The 19,495-nt window shown below is 45.7% G+C and overlaps 1 protein-coding gene across 1 annotated transcript; it reads left to right on the forward strand.

Moving 5' to 3' along the window:
* The first annotated feature begins 399 nt into the window (after positions 1 to 399).
* LOC130204798 (L-threonine 3-dehydrogenase, mitochondrial-like) lies at positions 400 to 18,690 on the forward strand. Its single transcript, XM_056431764.1, has 11 exons — positions 400 to 544; positions 13,933 to 14,090; positions 14,807 to 14,942; positions 15,052 to 15,094; positions 15,188 to 15,258; positions 15,425 to 15,574; positions 15,669 to 15,841; positions 15,926 to 16,016; positions 16,158 to 16,250; positions 16,349 to 16,525; positions 16,624 to 18,690. Exons 1-11 carry the CDS (start codon positions 400 to 402, stop codon positions 16,761 to 16,763), a joined length of 1,377 nt encoding a protein of 458 aa, XP_056287739.1. The 3' UTR covers positions 16,764 to 18,690.
* The last annotated feature ends 805 nt before the right edge of the window (positions 18,691 to 19,495 follow it).

A 19,495-nucleotide genomic window follows, 5' to 3' on the forward strand; every position in this document is an offset into this window, starting at 1 on the left:
TCTCGTCGCCCTTCTCGTTCCTGCCAAACTTGGCTTCATTAAAAAGCCCTAATGGCCTTCCCGTCGATGGACCCACAGGTCGATTCCTCCGGCATCCACCCGAGCCTCGGCTAATCAGGTGTGATTCGCGTCGGTCCGGCCATTACTCTGATCTTTATTGATTTTACGCTCGGCCCAGGTGGACTCTCTCTCTCTCTCTCTCCCAAGGATTTCTGTCTCTCAAGTGGACTATTTCCAAGCCGGGATCACGTGACGAGAGTTCCTCTATCCACAATGTCCGTGTTTTCATGTCCATTTATGACTCTTTTTATTCCGTCTGTCTCTCCGTCCTCCAGCCGTGTGTCAGAGGAGGCCTGTAGCCTGGACCTCCGTGGCTGAAGCATCCCAGAGGTTAGGAGGATGCCGACGCAGCAAATCGCTGATGGCATTCCCATCTGCTCCCAGCTGACCGGGACCGGCCATTCCAGACTGGAGACGGGGCTCGGCCCGACGGCGGTCCCTCATAACTCTCTGGACGGGGCCAGGCATCATTCAGGAGGACCAGGTGGTTCCGTTCTTTTTCTTCTTCTCTTTATACGTTTTTAAAAGCATGCATTATTGTGAAAAAGAAGGAATATTGTGTTCAACTCAAAATAATTTATTCACACGTTCACATTACTTTATAATTAGAGTGACTGGATTCAATTGGTATTCACGCCATTAGCTGCTTCGTTAGTATCGGCCAATCAGGTTACAATCTTCACATTCTAGATGTGCTTTACCATGTGAAATATCCTATGTCATGCTTTTTATCTTCTGTTTATTTATTTTATTGCATCTTTTATTGTGTATTTTCTCTTTAAACCGATAGATTTTCGCCCCTTTTATTGCCAAATTGTGTTAATTGACTACCGAGCTGCACTTTGTGACACTTTGCTTGTGATAAGTGCAAAATAAATAAACTTTACTTACTTACATGTGATTTACGCTCTCATATAACGGTCACATTTACATTAAAGTCAGGTTTCCGACAGCGCGGCACACTTATGTGGGCTGGTGTTACTCTTCATTCCTGTATCAATAAATAAAGATTTAAAGCATGAAGTCAGGTTTCTACGCTCTAAATCGGTCATTTCAAGGCAGATAGTGTAGAAAAGAAATGTACACTTAATTACTTTACACTGTTGCATTCCTTGTGGTTTAAAGGCATATAATCCACTTTAAAGGGCAGATCCTCACTCCCTTTTAATATTAAATGAAGTATTTAAATAAGTGGGATTGAAGAGTGTTTGGGGGTCTCGGCGCCTCTCTCTCTCTCGGAGGATTCCCCTCTGAGGGCGGCGGGCGACGCTCTCGGCGGTTTGCATCTGCCGGTTTGATAATCCGGTGATTTGACCGTCGGAGGGATTCTGGGAGCGCAAACACGCAACACACAGACTCCTGGACTGTGACTGCAGCCATTGTTCCTCCAAACAATGTCTTCACTTTGATGTCTGTGATGCTTGGCCGGCCGAGGGGAACTTTTTTCTTTTTTTCTTCTCAATCTGCACTTTAGTGCCCGATTCCCCTCTTTCTTCTCTCTATCTCTTCTCCCTCCCTCCCAGTATTCACTGCAGGGAAACCAATAAAATGTGATAAAAGACTTTTATTCTCCACATGAACAGTATTTTATGTTTAATATCAAATCACAAGGACTTTCTTTCATAATAAAACAGGATTGAATATTTTATTATAAATGTCTTGACACAAATTCACACTCTTTAACGTGAAAAGTGACGTGAATTAGGGTGAACTATAATTCTGACTTATTGCAACGCAAGTCTGACAAGAAGATGGATTTTTTTGTGCCCCATTTTTTACAGTAAATCAAATACTTTTAATGCATGATTATTCGGGGATTTTAGAAACTATTATTATTATTAAAGCGGACCGTTTAAACCCACAAAATAATTATAACGAATATAAAAAGACATTTAAAAAAACAACAGTGCAGGACAATGAGGACCATCTTATAAATCCCTGGCACGGATATCATGTGGGCATGTTGGGTGTCGCTTTTTGTTTCCCCTAAAATGCCATTAACAGGCCCTTCAAAGGGCTGAGCCTTTAAAGGGGGCTCGGCCATTGTGTTGCATTGTGGGCAACATGCTGGTCGGGGTCCTGATTGACAGGTTCAATCCTCCAATGTGCTTCGGCACAAAAGGTGACAAGCAGAAAGGAAATTGGCTTTTGTCCGCGACTCCGAGCTACTTAACCTGCGCCTGATTTCTCATTTATTCAAACTTAAAGTGACACAAACATGCAGATGCAGAGCTAATTCTGAAAGATGGTTTATTGCCCCGGTCATGTTTCACCTTTGTCTGCATACGCACTCATTTTAATTCACAGTTTGTATGTAGAATATAAATTAATCCAATTGCAGCGTTAATTGTAGTTTTTTTTCCTAAATTTCAGTCTTTTTTCCTTTCCCAAATAACTTATTCTATTAATCTTCTGCTATGAATTGCCCTGTCATTTAAAAAAAACCGATATTATATTATTGTAGCTGTTTAATTAAGTGTTTAACAATTTTATTTTCCTTCTTTTAAAATCCTATTTATATCATCTTCAGCTAATTTTATGTCCTTTTTCTTTTTTTTGCCTTTCCGTCTGTGCAAATACACTTTACTGTCATTTAGCAGATTAGATTATATTCATAGATAAATATTGTGCAGCCAGAAAAATACAAAATAATACAGACAATTACAGAGATTGGTTTTCCATTTAACAAAATAATAATAATACAAAAAATAAAAGCTTCCACACAAAAATATGAACGTGACACGCTGTAAATTGGTAATAACATTGTCCAGCGGAGGAGGCCTGAGGCTGCTGTGGCCTCTCAGCCAGGAGGTGTGTGCCCCCTTCTGGCAAAAGAGTGACCAGCTGACATCGGCTGGACGCTCTAATAAAGTGGTGATAACTTTGATACCAAAGGCCAGAATAATAATACACAGAATAATCAATAAAACGGATCGAACTGATCGAAAACATGTATTCCTCATTTTCATACCAGGAAATATCTCTTGCACACCCTCCATACCTTCCCGATGTTGACCCTTATAGCGCGAGACAAACACACTCATAGGAGTGTTTAGGTGAAGACGCCATAACTCCATCACGCTCATTTCCACGACGGACGCCAACTTCGCCCCTCTAGCTTCCTGATCTTCCTCTTCCTCCTCCTCCTCCTCCTCATCTCTCAGTGCCTCTGTCCCCCTCTCCATCTCCCATGAGTTCCACTCAGCCCATTTCCCTTCCTCGTCACACTCGTTCATTCCCACAAAAGAGATGCTGACTTTGCGGACGTTCAGCGGGGTGAGAGGCAAGATGGGGTGTGTGTATATGCATGTACTGTGTGTGTGTGTGTGAGGATTTTAACTGGCGCCAGAGAGGAGGAGACTCCGAGTCAAACTTTTATTGTGACTGATGGCTTCCTATTAAAAAGGGCCGCGATCATCATGATGGAAAGAGACCAACGGAGAGAGGAAGATAAAATTAAAAAAGGAAGTGAAGGCCAAGAGAATAGAGAGAGCGAGGGGGGAAATAAAAAGAAAAGAGAGAACAGATAAAGAGACAGAAAGCCGGTTAGTGAGGGAATGAAGAAATGAAACGGGAGAGATGAAGAAGAAGAAAGGGAAAAGAGAGAGAGAGGCAGATGGAGAATATTAGAGGAAGAGCAAAAGAGAGAAATGAGATGGAGAGATGGAGATAGTGAGACAAAAGAGACGAGCATGATAAAAGGGAAGGAGGAGGAGGAGTGGGGGGGGGGGGGTCCTCGTCACTGCCCAACTAGAAACAGGTGACGGAGGAGAAGAAGAAAAACAACCTGATTGCATCTGAAGCTCAGAGATGCTTCGATAGAGCTTCAGAAGAAAGTGTTTTCTTTTCTCGAGGCCGAAAGCTCCAAATAATAAGATCGAATAGTTTCCTAGGGGTTGAAAAGATCCTTGAATCTGCCCGGTAACGCTCCGCCGACCGGTCGGCATGAACACGTTTGGGTCACCAGCCGCTCGTGAGTTAGGAGACGCACCGCCACATAAATTCTGGCGATGAGCCTGTCTTCTTCTCTTCCAGCGGGCACGATTACCTATTCATCATTTATACGGCGCCATTGAAGGGGGTTTAAGGTCATTCGTGGCAACTCTGGAGTTACTTTACTGGGCCGGTCACAAACAACAGAGACTCAAATGTAACGCTTGGAAGTGAGTGAGTGAATCTCGACACGAGCCTCTTGACATGCAGTCCAAATACGGGACTTTTAAAGCCGCTTCACCTGCAACCACGGCTGCTTCCTTCCTCCCAAAAAGAGTGCGATGAACACCAGGAAGTTTTCGTTCACGAAAAGAAAATGATATATATTTATATATATAGTGGGTACGTAAAGTATTCAGATCCCTTTTAAATGTTCACTCTTTGTTTCATTGCCATTTTCAAAAATCTGAATATTTATAACCATGTGAGATTCAGTTTTTCTTTTTTAATAAATTTGCAAAAATGTCTACATGTCTGTTTTTTTCTGTCAAGATGGGGTGCTGAGTGAACATTAATGAGAAATAAAATGAACTTTTTTGATTTTTGCAAATATGTATATATAAATATATATACATTTTTTTTTAAAATACAGCCATTCTCACAAGCTGAACCAGTGATTTATTTTTTTGGGGGGGGGCATTTCTGCTTTTAAAATGAAAAAAAATGATGTTTACAATTTGTGTCCGTTTACAAATGAGGTTGTGCATTAGTACACACACACACACACACAAACACACACAGCTGGCCGACTTCACCGCGGCTCTCTCGTACCCCGTCACACTGTTTTTGTTGTCGCCGCTGGCAAGCAGGAGGGTAAACAAATCCAGTTTTAATAAGGGCTTGTAGCTCATAATCCTCGGCCGCCAGCAGGTGAGGGCCAACATATGGGGCCACGACGAGCGGACAGCACACACACACACACACACACACACACACACAGCAGCTGTCGCTTGTTTTCCGAGGCGAGGCCGATCCGACGAGGACGCCGTGGGTCTCGGGGAGCAACGCCAAGAGGAGAAGGAAGGAAGGGGAAAGGTGGGAAAGGGAGGAGGGGATGGAGAGATATATATTCATGCGAATGGCAGGAGGTGAAGAGAGGAGATTTCCTGCCACCACATCGTCTCACACGAGCCCGTATTTTACACAAAGTGCTCTGTGGCGATTGCGTTTGACTAATTCGGCACTTTCGATGTCGGAGCCGTGGGACTCGTTCGTGGTTACTTTGCCCTCGTGTGCTTCACGGCGATAAAACACTTTCAGTGAGAGAGAAGAGGAGAAGAAGAAGAAAAAAATCAATTTCCCCCCTGACCGATTTGGTTCCTCGCCGCGTGAACACAGAGCCGTCACCTCGCTGTTGGCGAGCAAACATTGTGTTGTTCTTGTTGCACACGCTCCAGACGGGAGAGGCTTTCGGGAACCAACGGAGCTTCGGTCGGTTTAAGAGCGAGAGGGACTCGGTGTCACGCATCGAGTTGGTTTGTCCTCTTTGCCATGGGAGCCGCCACACTCGCTCTGGTTTACAACTCTGCTTTCTCTTTCCCTTTCCTTGCTTCCTCACGCCATCTGTCACGCTCCTCCTCCCCTCCTCTCCTCCCCGTATTCTTAATCTCTTCCCTGTTTGGTTAACTCTCCCTCTCACTCTCCGTCTGCCTCCTCTTTTGTCTGCCTCTCCTCTCTTCTCCCCCCCCCCCCTCTCCTCTCGGTCCCTCTCCTCCGTCGCGACCCATTCCCGGGCTTTCTTATGCGAGCTGTGAGGAATGATCGTCTGCAGGATGAAGTGGACAGAATTCCTCGCCGGGCGTAATGGCCTGACAAAACGAATCGCGGCCTTCCTCGCCATCCATCAGCGCTCCGAGGCGCCGGCGGTTAAGATCTGTGAAGGCGCCGGCTTATTGATTACTAGTTGTAACTACAGAGTGTCTGATTCGGTGTTCGTGGCGTGGCGGGGGGGAGGGAGGAGGGGAAGGTGGTTGGCGGTGGGTGTGAAGGGAAGGGGAACGCGGGCTCTAAAAAAAATAAAAAAAATAAAAATCCTCTCTTGATCGATTTTAAATGGTGAAATATTGATTTCTGTCCGGCCCAAGGCCCGGCCGAGCGGGCCGCGGCCATTTGTCGAGAGGCATAATGCCGGACACCCAGTTCTGCTGGCCACCATCAGTCATTCTGACACGGGGAAAAATGAGGGAGGAAGGGGGAAGAAGAAAGGGGGGGGGGGGAAGAGGAAACAAAATAAATCAACTCTTTACCGTCATTGAATTGTGGTTGAATCTTCTACATGTAAAAGGCCTCACACATCCAGCCCATACGCAGAGATATATGATGATAATGTTGAAAACATGGACTCATTGGTTCGAACAACAACAACAACGTCCCCAAAAAACAACACAAACCAACATCAACTTCTCCCATTATCTTGCAATTGGTGAAATAGGGATAGAGGGGGGGGGGGGGGGGGTAGGGGTAGTGACCTACTTACAGGGCGGACCATGAACAGGTGATTATTGCTCCTAATTACTGTCCATAGAAGCAGCAATAATGTGGGCGGGTGGCATTAATCTACATTTGAGGGTCGCGCGTCCGATGAGCTCCGACTAATACTGCTTTTTAATCCGAGCTCACGAGAGACGTCATTATTACGACTGCACCAACAGCGTTTAAAAAAACGCTTTTGCGGCACAAAAAAAGTCAAATATTTTAACAATCCAAATGAATAGTGGGGGAGACCGCAAATATACTTCAATGAACCAAGAGCGAATGTTGTTGGCCGATCACGAGGGAATAAGCGCCCCGATGCTTTTAAACGTGAGCAGAATGGGATCGATACGCGTCGCTACTGAGCACGTGCAGACCGGTACGGTTGCGTTAGTCCCGTCGTGGAGCGAACTTGATGATGTGTTCACAGTGTATGAAGGGATATTTTTGTATTGGGCAAAGGCAAATTACTACTTTATCATTCTGTGTCCAGATGGTATCTTGTAAAATGTTGTTTTTCTCATTTCAGAGAGATTTTTTCACAGCAAAATAAAATAAAAATACGGTATCGGCCGGGATACGCAGATATTACGACGGGAAAAAATGATATGGGAACGTCTCTGCAGCCAGGCAAAGTGGGCAACAGCTCCGGACCCCAAATTAACTGTGTGGCTATGTGCTTAATACATTTTTTTATTACATTATAAACTGATGATAAGGGTCTTACGGTTGCTAACACATTTGACCTGTTATTTCTGTTGACATTATGCTTAAAGGACACATATTCTATATATTTATAACGAAGGAAAATACTAAATTAGCTAGCAGACTGCACCACAGCGGCACCGAGTATCCATGCTGACACGAGAAGAGCCAATCGGGGGTCGGCTAGTTAATCCGAGCTCGCTCTGTATGAAGCGGTTGCAGAATTTGGGTTTCATCAACTCAGTCGAGTTGCTGCATGCGATATCCTGAGGATTGAAAATCGTTTGTGATATTGTGATATCGAGGAAATTCAGTTCATTCCAGTTCTGCAACTCAAGCCGTCATAGTTTAGATTTAAACCCCACTGGGTGCGATGCAATGTTTTGGTCCTGAGAAGAAGCGGAAAAAAATTAGGTCGAGAGCAGGTGGTGACCGCCACCCACGCACCCTCTACATGTAACACACACACACACACACACACACACACACACACACACACGCTTGCAGCACAGAGGAAGCTCAGCCCTGGTGGGAGGTCTGAGGTCTGGTCCTCCACATTCCACAGACAAGTGTCTAGCACCTGCTAGGCCTCAGTCAGCCTTTACTGGCCGACAGATTAGAACGGACGGACACACTCCAAATCCGTTTACTTTACAGTGTGTGTGTGTGTGTGTGTGAGAGAGAAGTTATTCTGCAACACACTGTGAAATAGTCATCCGCTGCTCACTGAATTATTGTCGGCTTCAATATGAATTTGATTGTACTAAAAAAGAACAAACGGTGACATTAAATCACAATATAACACACACACACGTCTGAGAAAAAGACTCAGTCCCACACACACACACACACACACTGTGCTGCATGGACATTAGAAACGCACACACCCCTTCAGCAGCCCATGTCTGACAGGTGCACATGTCAGTGGTTAGTTCAACCTGGATCAGAGCATTTGGTCTCACTCTGTAGCAGCCAGGCCCCTAGGGTGTGGGTGTGTGTGTGTGGTTGTGTGTGTGTGTGCGCGTGTGTGCGTGTGTATGTGTGAAACCCACGGGCCCCGGTACCCAGACACTACCCATATTGTTTTCTTCAGTGGAGCTAGAAAAAGGGGAGCTGATTTAGAGAGCTGTCTGGCTCTGGAGCTCACGGCTGCATGACTGACTCGGCCCCTAATGGAGTTTTCAGCTTTGGATTTATACCTCTCCGTCTCCGTCTCCGTCTCCGAGAGGAGAGGAGAGGAGAGGAGAGGAGCGCCGCTTAAGCACGACGCGGCCGCCCTCGCGCTCTCGTCCCCCGGCGGTTGCCTCGGCCCCTTCTCCCCTCACGCCATGTTGTGAGCCCGATCAGAAGTTATGGATCCCTAGATTGGACATTTTAACTCTTTCTCTCCATCAAATCCCTTTTTGTGTATTTGCACCCTCACACCTGTGTGAATATTTTAATTTAATTACATTTTTCATCTAAAATCAATTGATTCCAGTTGGACTAAAGTATGATTTCACCCACGAATAAAAATAAATAAATCTTACAACCACTCTTTACTTTTATTTTCGGACATGAAACTGAGGTTAAAAGGCTTTACAATTCAAAAAGATCATACTTGTCCACACTTTTGCATTCGAACCCGAGAAAAGCCCAAAATAATAAAATGTACACTCGAAAATCTGCAAATCTACACATTTGAAAAGATGGAACAGGTGAATTTTATGTATTTATTTTAATAAAAATGGCATAAACTGTTTCCCCCTATTATGATCACCCATATTTACTGTCTCTACTATCACGATCAAATTAAGGTATACAATGCCCCGAAAACTAATAATAGGGCATAACGGATTAATTAATCAATCAAAATTGTTGCAAGAGTATCAGGTTGTCTCGGAATAAAACACTAATATTGACGAAGCAACCACGTTAGACAACGAACAACAACAAGAGTGCCGCGGCCATGAGGTGTGCGTGTGTCAGAGAGAAGAGGTTTCTCCTCAACATGGCCGCCCGCCGCCCTCCTCGACCCGTCAGGGAGCTGATAACGCTGGGAATCCAGCATTCGCGCTTAAATCGGTTTTGTGTGTGTCGGATTGCTGGACCGCCATCAGGGCAGGACTGTGTAACTGCGTGCAGCTGGCCCCCCTCCCTCCCCCCTCCACAAAATGACCCATTTCACAGCTCGCAAAGAATTTAGCCTCTAAACTATGTGAACGAATCCATTCCTGAGCTTCGGGAAGAACTCCCACTCGCATGCGGAGGTAATGTTTCTATCAGTTTAGTCCCCCGACGGCACCGACCCCGGGCTGTACCTGGTCTGAGGATTGTGGGCTGCCGAGTAAAACCTTTAATGTGTTAATAAACGAATCCGATTGATTCAAAGTGCATCTGTTGTCAGGGAAATACAGATTTAATTGAATGGCCCTTTGTTGAGTGTTCTTCAGGCCACCTGCTTACAATATACACGTGCAACCACACAATGCTGAATATGCCGAAGGAACTTCGGTGGGGTCTAGACCCCGCAGTTCTATATTTAGACAGGAAGGCCTTAGACCGTCGGGCAAATGTCACCAGCCAATCAGAGAGCGAGCTGAGGGAGCGGACTCCTTCATCGTCTCCTCGTGTTGGAGGACCTCGTAATGGCTCCCACAGCAGAAGGAAGCCCTGGTCCAGCATCAACCGTTGGCAGTGGCTAATAAATACTACATAAATTAAATATCCTTAATCCACTTACATTTCTTTGTAAAAGAGAGGCTGAGGAGGAAGGAACTATGATTGTCTTCTGGACCGTCAGAGCGCATATATATATATATATATATATATATAAATAACTCTAGAGAAACTCCAAGCATTCTTCTGCTTTATATATATTTGTTTTATTTATTTATTAGTGCTATATATATATATATATATATATATATAAAAGTGCTATATTTATATATAGCAGAAGAATGCTTGGATTTTTCTCTAGTTATTTATATATATATATATATATAGATATATAGTGATATATATATATATAGATATATAGTGATATATATATTTATATATATACAATATATATATATATAGATAGATAGATATATAGTGATATATATATATATATATATAGCAGAAGAATGCTTGGATTTTTCTCTCGAGTTATTTATTGAGAAAAAAACGAGACGGAAAAAGAGACAGAGACAGATCAAGGTCTCCCCCTATAATTACAAAGATAGCACTCTCTCCCGGTGAAGCCCCCGAGGCGTCACTCCCTGTCCCTTCATATTGTATAAAGACTGTTCTATCGGCAGCGGCAACGGCACCGCAGCTTGTAAATTAATTTGGGGTTCCTGTCAGTCGGGGTCCCTCTACTCCTCTCTTATCTGGCAGCGTAATATGGGAAGCTGAGAGGCTGGGGAGATACTGCTGAGAGCGCTGGAGGAGAGGGGGAGAGGAGGTGAGGAGGGTGGAGGGGATGGGAGTGAGTATGAAAAGAGAAGAGAGATAGATGGGAGGAAAGAGAGAGGCAGGGATGAAACAAGAGAGGCGAGTGAGAGAGGCGAAATGAGTCCCTGCTGGATGGCAAGAGCGGATTCGATGAAGTACCTGACTCAGTGATAAGTGAATATGGTCTGGTATCCTATTTTCACACACACACACACAAACACACACGCTATTCGTCATGCGGACTGGACTCTACGCCGAGAGGCCTTCACCTCTCAGCACTATTTGTGCCTGTGTCACAGCCCCGCGGATTAATCTTCTCCCGAGGATCCTCGTTTTCAAATCCACCCCCGATTATCGAAGGTCCTGCCCTCTCGTGACCACATGTGCTCCACACACACACACACACACACACACACACACACCTCTGACCCCTTCAGTTGTTTCTAATTAACCCCTCACGCACTGTATGTAGCCTCAATTCCCTCAAGGCGATAAATGGGCCTGCCTACAATCCCATTAGTGGCCGGAGTCCTGATGGTGAATTAGGGGAACATTGACTGAACGCTGCAGCTCCTTCACGCACAATAAGAGCCCCGTTACCTCCTCTGGCTGCATTTTACGGAGGGGTTTTATCTGCAGGTATTATCTCTTTACCATTATAAATATCTACTTCTATTTTCTATATCTGTTTACGGCAAATACATAACGGTTTTCTCAAACAACACGAGTGTTTTGATACATTACAGGCCTGAGACGAGCAGTGTACGTTGAGGTCAAATCATTCGTGCAAAATGCAAAGACAGCTATAATTAATAGAGATGCTGTAATATCTGAGAGGCTTGTATTTAGCTTTTTTTCACAAATATATTGAAGCCAAAATGTCATCACGGCTCCATTAATTTAAGAGAGAATAGGATTCGTTGTTGTATAAACATTATATAAAGTAATAAGTATTAAAATTGCCATGTTAATGCATCCATAATAACACTCCCGTTATTTCTACTCTGACTGGGGACATTTTGCACATACTTTTACATATAATGGAGTGTTTTTTTATCCAAGTAAAAAGTTCTCGATTCTTCTCCTGACATGGCTGAGAGGAGAAAATAAACTACGATTAGAAGGAAATCAGTAGAGTTTGAATTAAATGCATAATTCAAGCACAGTTTCCACTGCTGCTGTGTGGACACTTTTTCTTCAAACATTTAAGCAGATAAAACTGAAACTTTTAAGAATAAATGCACCGTATGATTATACATTTGAATTCCCGGCCATTACTACAAAATAAATGCTGTTTTCCACCATAATACATAAGGAGGTTAATAATTTTCTAAACTGTACTGTTTTGACCGCATTTGTACTAAAAGGCATCACTTCATAGTGTTCGTGTAAAATAATACATTCCAACTAGGAGTAGGTAATTTTGGTGTGTGGGAGTCAACTATAATTATTTCCAAATGAAGTAGATAATATCTCGTCTGCCGCAGCAAAAAGAAAGAAAAAGCATCCTATTATTTTGTGCACGTAAGGAAACAATGAATAAAAACAATCGTGGAATTTGTACATACTACGTCTTTGGATATTTGGCAGACCTCCACAATGGCATCAAACAAATGAACAACATGCATCATCTATTGTGCCCATGCTGCACAGCTGGAACTGAATCCACGGGAAACAATTGGTTCGAATCCAAAAGCTTTTTGGGTGCAGAGGTAGACGGATACATCCTGCTGTATTTACTGGCAAACAAAAACACAGAGTTGTTGGCAATGTTGTGGACACTTTTAAGTTCCTGTAGAGATCAACCAACATCCAAATATAAGAATTTAGAAAAACGCTATACTGATGCAAATGAAAAGACATCATGTGATGTACATTTGACATCATTTCACATGCCTTCAGCCATTCGATATGATGGATAATAACGAGGATATGAATAGACCCCCCCCAACACACACACACACACACAAGGATAAAAGTGGTAATTATTTGTCTGGTGTTTGATGGATAACAAAGCAGCATTCCTCTCGATTACTTGGTATCTAGTGCCACCTGGTGGCTTCTAGCAAACACAGACATGCGCACAACTATCTACAGAACAGAAGAAGAAGAAAACAGTTTGCTGGAAATGTCAGTGATTATGTAAATTGTGCCTCTTAATTTAATATTTAATATGTGATTTCAGATAAAGCTCGTTCAAGCCAGTGACACTAAGCTTCTGAAATGTAAAAGGGAGGGGGGGGGGCACTGCAGTCATATAGATGTGTGTGCGTGTGCAAAACGCACGACACAGATTAATCTCCCGGCATGCAGCGGGGGATAAATCAATTAAACATAATTAACAAGGTTATGACTGACACCCAATTCCATCTTAATTACAGGGAGGGGGCACATCTCAACTGAGTTTATCACACCGGCTGTTGGGCTCGTCGATGTTCACAACATCCGGTGTCACGTGTCCTCGTGTGAACTTCTGATAATTAATAATGAGGAATTAATAACACAAAGAGACGGAGACAGGTCTCACCTCCTGGACGTCGCAGTTCGTCGTCCTCTCTTTCTTCGAGATGAAGCCTCCATGTCATGGCGGGTTGTTGGACAGTCCTCGTCTCTTCTCTCCGGCGTTTCACTAGACGCGGCAGCAGGAACGAGCAACGACGACGAACATTTGGTCCTCCGTTTCTTTTTAATACTGTTGAGAAAGTGTCCGTTTGTTGAGAAGGCCAGAGTTTAGTTGGCTCCACGAGTAAGTCTTTCTTTTTGACAGTGGCACGACCCCGTTGTGTTTGCCGCTTAATTTAAACTAGCTATTGATTTTAAATTAACTTCTTCTCCCGTAGACATAATTCTGTCAGGGTGCAATGTCGTCTTTCCACCACAGGGCGGGCGCCGGTTACCCGCCGTTTCACCCAATTAAGGACACAAAATGTGACGTCAGAGAAAACTGACATAAAATTATGTTTTTATTATGTTTTCACAGCACAGAGGCAACGATTCGACTGAATGGTGACTTTTATATTGTAGTTGTATTTTTTTTAATGGAATTATGCGACAGATACACACACGTACAAACACCAGTATTGTTGGTTAACACTTTAAACTAAGTATGTATTAGTGTGTAGCACTATTTCGTGCTCATGTTCCGTTTAAGAAATAAGTTGCAGCAATATTAACGACTGGAGCACAAGAGGAGTTCGTGTGCTCACAATGTAATGCAGTTAGAGGGCTTTCTTTTGAAAACACGGACTTTATTTTGAAAGTTCTAACCGGAAGCTTGCGTTTGAGTTCGGCTCGGGAGCCGAGCCTCTCGAGCTGTCAGCCAATCACGGGGCAGTATACCTCCCTCCTGCATAGCCACGCGACTATTTTCACGTTTCAACACAAACACTGGCTGGGTGAAGGTGCTTCAAGTCGTCTGTCCGTTCACCCCGATTCACAATAAAGTAAGAAATGAGTGAAATATCACTTAACGTGTTTTAATCTTAGCAGTTGTGTACCCGTTTACAGGGCTAACTGGTGCGGCGAGGTCACGAAGTCGGAACACAATATTACACACGAGTTGAGAACACGGAAACGTCTCCCCGTGTTCTCAACTCGCCATCGTCCGGTAGACCAGCAGCTGCAGCGATTTGGGGATTCTGTTCCCTATTTCGTCACTGAGCATATGATACACACGTGTAGTTTAAAGACCATAACGCGTTAACATTACGTAACACGTGTAATACCCACTGCAGGGCTACTATCTTGCTAGGTTGCTTTTTTAAATAGCTGACTGCCCCCATATTATGACGCGGGGGTCTGGAGTCCACGTGAAGGGGTCTATATTTAGACCACGTCGGCAGCAGGACGCGAAGCTTCATTTGAGATTACACAAGACTCCATTCACACACAGTGGATGTCTTTATTTCCTCTGGTGAAGACACAACATGGTAAACTGTTGCCCTGAGAATAATTGGTCTACTTAAAACACACAATGTGCAGATTTAATGATAGTCTTGGAACACATTTCAAGTAGACATGTATTGAAGTAGAAACGTAGACTGTTCTGTTCATCAGGGTTTGGAAGGTCAGCCTCAGCCACCCAAATTGCCCGTGACGACCCGCGTTAAGTAACAGTGATGTAACTTTACTGCTGGTAATTGCACGCTCTTGTTTGCAGATGCTGAGGGGCGCAGTGAAGTATGCTGGGAGCGGTCCCAGATTGAGCTCGGCCGTGAGCTCGTCCTCGCAACGCTCTGGGATAACCCGTCCCCCGTCCTGCGCCGATACCGACCGCCCCAAAGTCCTCATCACTGGTCGGTCGTCCTCGGTGTCACCACATCTGTTTTTCCCGGCAGTTTCCTTCCGTAGTATCAAAGTCGAACACACTTTTTTAGTTTTCCATTTGCTTTTGTGTCGTTACAGGAGGGCTCGGTCAGCTCGGGGTGGGGCTCGCCAAGTTGCTGAGGTAAGGGGTGTGTCGATGAGCTCCTATTTCAAATGTTGCGTCTCCTCGGTTACCGCGTTGTCCCCGATGACCACGTTGGCGTCTCGCACTCAGGAAACGCTTCGGGAAGGACAACGTGATCCTATCCGATATCCGGAAACCCCCCAACCACGTCTACCACAGCGGTGTGTATTCCAGTATCACCGACCCTGTGGAGTCCTGCCTCCCCAACAACAACAACAACACAAACACACTCAATCGTGTGTTTTGTGTCGTTTGGGGACGAGCAGATTTAAAAGTGTCCGCCGGGGGCGACTTCTTCTAACTTCTGTGCACGCGTGTCCTCCGTAGGGCCCTTCATCTTCTCCGACGTCCTGGACGACAAGAACCTCAGGGAGACCGTGGTGAACAACAACATCAGCTGGCTGGTGCACTACTCCGCCGTGCTGCCGGCCGTGGGCGAGAGCAACGTGGCGCTGGCCAAAGAGGTCAACATCACAGGTGCGTTCTGGTATCCGTGTGAAACTCCCGAGAGGAGCAGCGTTCAGATCCGACCCCACGCAGACTCTCACGCGCAGCCTCTCTCTCTTCGTAGGTCTCCATAACATATTAGACATAGCAACCGAACATGGTCTGCGTGTGTTTGTCCCCAGCGCCGTCGGTGCCTTCGGTCCGTCCTCGCCCCGGGACCCCGCCCCGGAGCTCTGCGTGCAGAGGCCGCGCACCATCGACGGCGTGTCCAAGGTCCACGCGGAGCTGATGGGCGAGGTGAGGCGCGACGGTGCGGACGCCGTTTTGTTTCAAATAACTTCCAGCATTTTCACACCAAAAAAATGTACGCCTCTTTGTCAGTACTACCACCACAGGTACGCGCTGGATTTCCGCTGTCTCAGGTATCCAGGCATCATCTCAGCCGACTCTCAGCCTCGAGGGGGAACCACAGGTGAGCGGTTCGGAAAAGGGTAACGTGTTTACGGTGTAACTTACCGACGGGTGAAGAGGGCGGGGCGAGCCGTAGTTTGTGCCGATTCAACAGAAGAGAGCGCCGGGGGTCCTGACCCTGATCGGTTTGTCCACCTCCCAGACTACGCGGTCCAGATCTTCCACGCGGCTGTGAAGACGGGCCGGTTTGAGTGCAACCTGCGCAGCGACACGCGGCTCCCCATGATGTACATCGGTAATGCCGGACTTGTTTTTTTTTTTTACTTGAAAAGAAAATGATGTTGGTCCTGCGCGCCGCCCGTCCTTCATCTCTTCCTCTCTCCTCCCGTCCAGACGACTGTCTCCGGGCGACTCTGGAGATCCTGGAGGCTCCCGCAGAGTCGCTGCTCAGCCGCACCTACAACATCAACGCCACCAGCTTCACGCCACGCGACCTCACCGAGGAGCTGCAGAAGGCCCTGCCCGACCTCAAGGTCACCTACAGCGTGGACCCGGTCCGACAGGCCATAGGTGACCCCGCCCGGGTGTGAAGAGATCGCTCCGCTTTCCCGCCGCGACGACAACCCGAGAGTTTACAAACCTCTCCCCTCGTCTCCCGTGTTTTTCAGCGGACGGCTGGCCGATGGCGTTGGAGGACGGCAATGCGCGGCGGGACTGGGGCTGGAAGCACGAGTACGACCTCTCCGAGTTGGTGCGGACCATGCTGAGTCACATCGCTACGGGCAACCGGCTCGCACAAGCCTCCTGAACCTTGCCCGGCTCTTATTTATTTATTTTTCTTGCAACCTAAAACAAAAAGAAACATGATTTATTTGACAGTGAACGTAACCCTGCAGATTCAGGAGGACGTCTCGCCCTGAGTTACTTAAGGAAGTTAAAGTAATACGAAATAATAAGGCGGGGGAATTAGGATTTAGATTATTCAAATTAAAGTATAATACGACCCTCCATATCAGAGGCATAGAACCATTCCAGACCTAGCATGCTGGGTACTATCACCACGTTACGGAGCTGTGAAAGAGTCGAGTCTTCTCTGTGAATGTATTTATGTCAGAGTATGCGGATACCTGCTGAACAGGCAGCCGTCGTCTAGCCAAGCGCTCGCCTTAAAGCTGCCACCTGAGAACCGGTTGGCTCTGAGCTCCATCTTCACTCCCAGCTGGTCACCACGATGTCCTGTAAGCATCAACACTGAGCGGCTTTACCTCGCGTTACTATAGGAACGGGTATACCGAGCTAGCGTTACTGTAGGGCAGTGGTTCTCAAACTTGTTCTGTCGCGCCCCACTTGGTCCACGCTGAATTTCTATGGAAATAAGAACTTTGTGTGACTCCTGTGGTTTTTCAAATAATAGAATAAAGACAATTGCAATCACTTTTAATTAAACCAGATTATTCCATCAGACATAAACAAAGTGCAAACACAGTTCTTCAAAAAATAATTAATATTTGGCAAATAGCTTATTGTGGCTGATATTAACAGGTTTGGCGTTGGATATATTTTCAAGACAATAACAATAAGTGCAACATGTGAAAAACTGAACTAAACAAGTTCAAATATTTGGCAAAGAGTTTTACACTAAATATCTTTTCAAAACAACAACGTGCAACCTCTGCAAAACTACACTAGTGCAGATATGTGTGAGCCATCGAGTTGTATCAGTATTTGTTCAAATTCACTCAGATTCTCAAAGGAATCAATATTCTTTTGATCGAGAGCCTGCAAATTAATCATGAGAATAGCAGCGCCTGCAACATCTGCAGAAACACAGACAACTGACGCCACTTTTACAAAGTGATTTATAATATGTGACGTTCTCCCCCACACACACACACCTGTAATACCTCGGCGCCCCAGTTTGAGAACCACTGCTGTAGGGGTAGTTTAAAGGTGCTCGGACCGTAGTTGCCTGGCATAAAAATAAGTGTTTGAGTTTGAGAATGGCTTCCGACAGCCACTTCACTTTCTAACCACCGAAGGTGCTTTTAATATTTACGGTACAGGATTGCTTTCGTCCTTTGCGTGGGATATTCATGAATGTTCAATCATACGACGTGTTGGCGGTTCCTTTCTTTCATTGAAGGGGAAATTGAGTTCCGTCTCGCAGCTGTACTTTTAGGGTTTAGATCTGTCAAGTAGTTAAACATGTATTTTTATATAATGCTATTCTTTACAGCCTGTTATGGTTTTTTTTCCAAATAAATACCTTAATGAAATCAGCAATAAATCACAAGTCTATTGTCTTTGTATTTGATAATAATCTGACCATTAATGTTGTTTAAATGTCCAGCGCAGTAACCCACGAACTTTCCATATTGGGCAATCAAGTACAAAAACACGAGAGCTGAAAAATTATGAGAATAAAAGATTTAAGATTTGTGTTTTTCCTCCAACTGCTCCCACCGCATGTCCAGATATCTCCTCTGTCCTCTTTGCCTTGTCTTGTGTATCAGGACCTGTGTTGGGGTGGTAGCGCCCTCCTGTGGCCGGTGCTACTCACTGCAGGATGTGAGAGCATCTTGGTTCAGACTCGCCAGAAAGTTTTTAAAGAACCTTTTTGCGAGTTGTACTTCTTTGTCCGGCTGTTCACCGACCTCGCCCAGAGTGACACTTGGCCTTCTCTTTCTGTCTCGACGCTGGCGTGAGCTCGTCTTGGTGTCGCTGCTCCCACTCCGTGCCCTGCAGCACACGGACATTAGATACGTCAGATACGCGATCATGTGTTAGTTGTAGCTGTGCGGTCAGTCGTTGCAACGCCTTCTTTACCTCTGCTAGGGGACAGGGTGTGGGCGGCAACTGCACCTCCAGGTGGAGCCGAGTGGCGGACACGTCGGCTGCTCCGCCCACCGCTGCCTGGAAAAGCTTCCGCCGGGCGACGCAGGCTCCCGTGAGGAACCGGGCGAACTCGTGCCGGTGGACCGGGGTGAGGTTTAGCAAACACTCGGCAGACAGAGCGTCCCTCAGAAGGGACAATAGTCCGGGTAAGTCAGGACTTGAAGGGTAGAAGTCTATAAGCCTGTGAAGCGGTTTTATTCAACCAAACCCCAGCAAAATAAGGTATTTAATCCTGCGCACAGTGTACTGATGATTGCCCTGACCGTCCAGCTGCGGGAAGATGCCTTTGGCGACCGCAGTTGCCCGGATCACGGCGGGCCAGGGGAAGCCTCGGGCCGCGGCGAACATGGCGGCGTCGTACACAAACTCCTGGTGGAAGCGCCGCCGCTCGTCGCCGAACTCGGGCCAGGAGAAGTGGCGGCTGAGCCTCGGCAAGCCGGCCTCCCTCTGTCACGGACACAAGAACACGCCATCATTATTGGCACATTGGTGTTTTAGTGCTGGTGGAGCTAATCTACACCCCTCTCTCTCTGGATTATGATTCTCTCACCTCACACGTCGTTATGGCTGATGCAAGTGAATCATTATGGATACTCTTTAGGCGGTTTGTATTGAATTTAGCACGGTGTCGTGTGGAGTTGTTGT

Source organism: Pseudoliparis swirei, chromosome 14 (assembly GCF_029220125.1).
Source record: "Pseudoliparis swirei isolate HS2019 ecotype Mariana Trench chromosome 14, NWPU_hadal_v1, whole genome shotgun sequence".
NCBI lineage: Eukaryota > Metazoa > Chordata > Actinopteri > Perciformes > Liparidae > Pseudoliparis > Pseudoliparis swirei.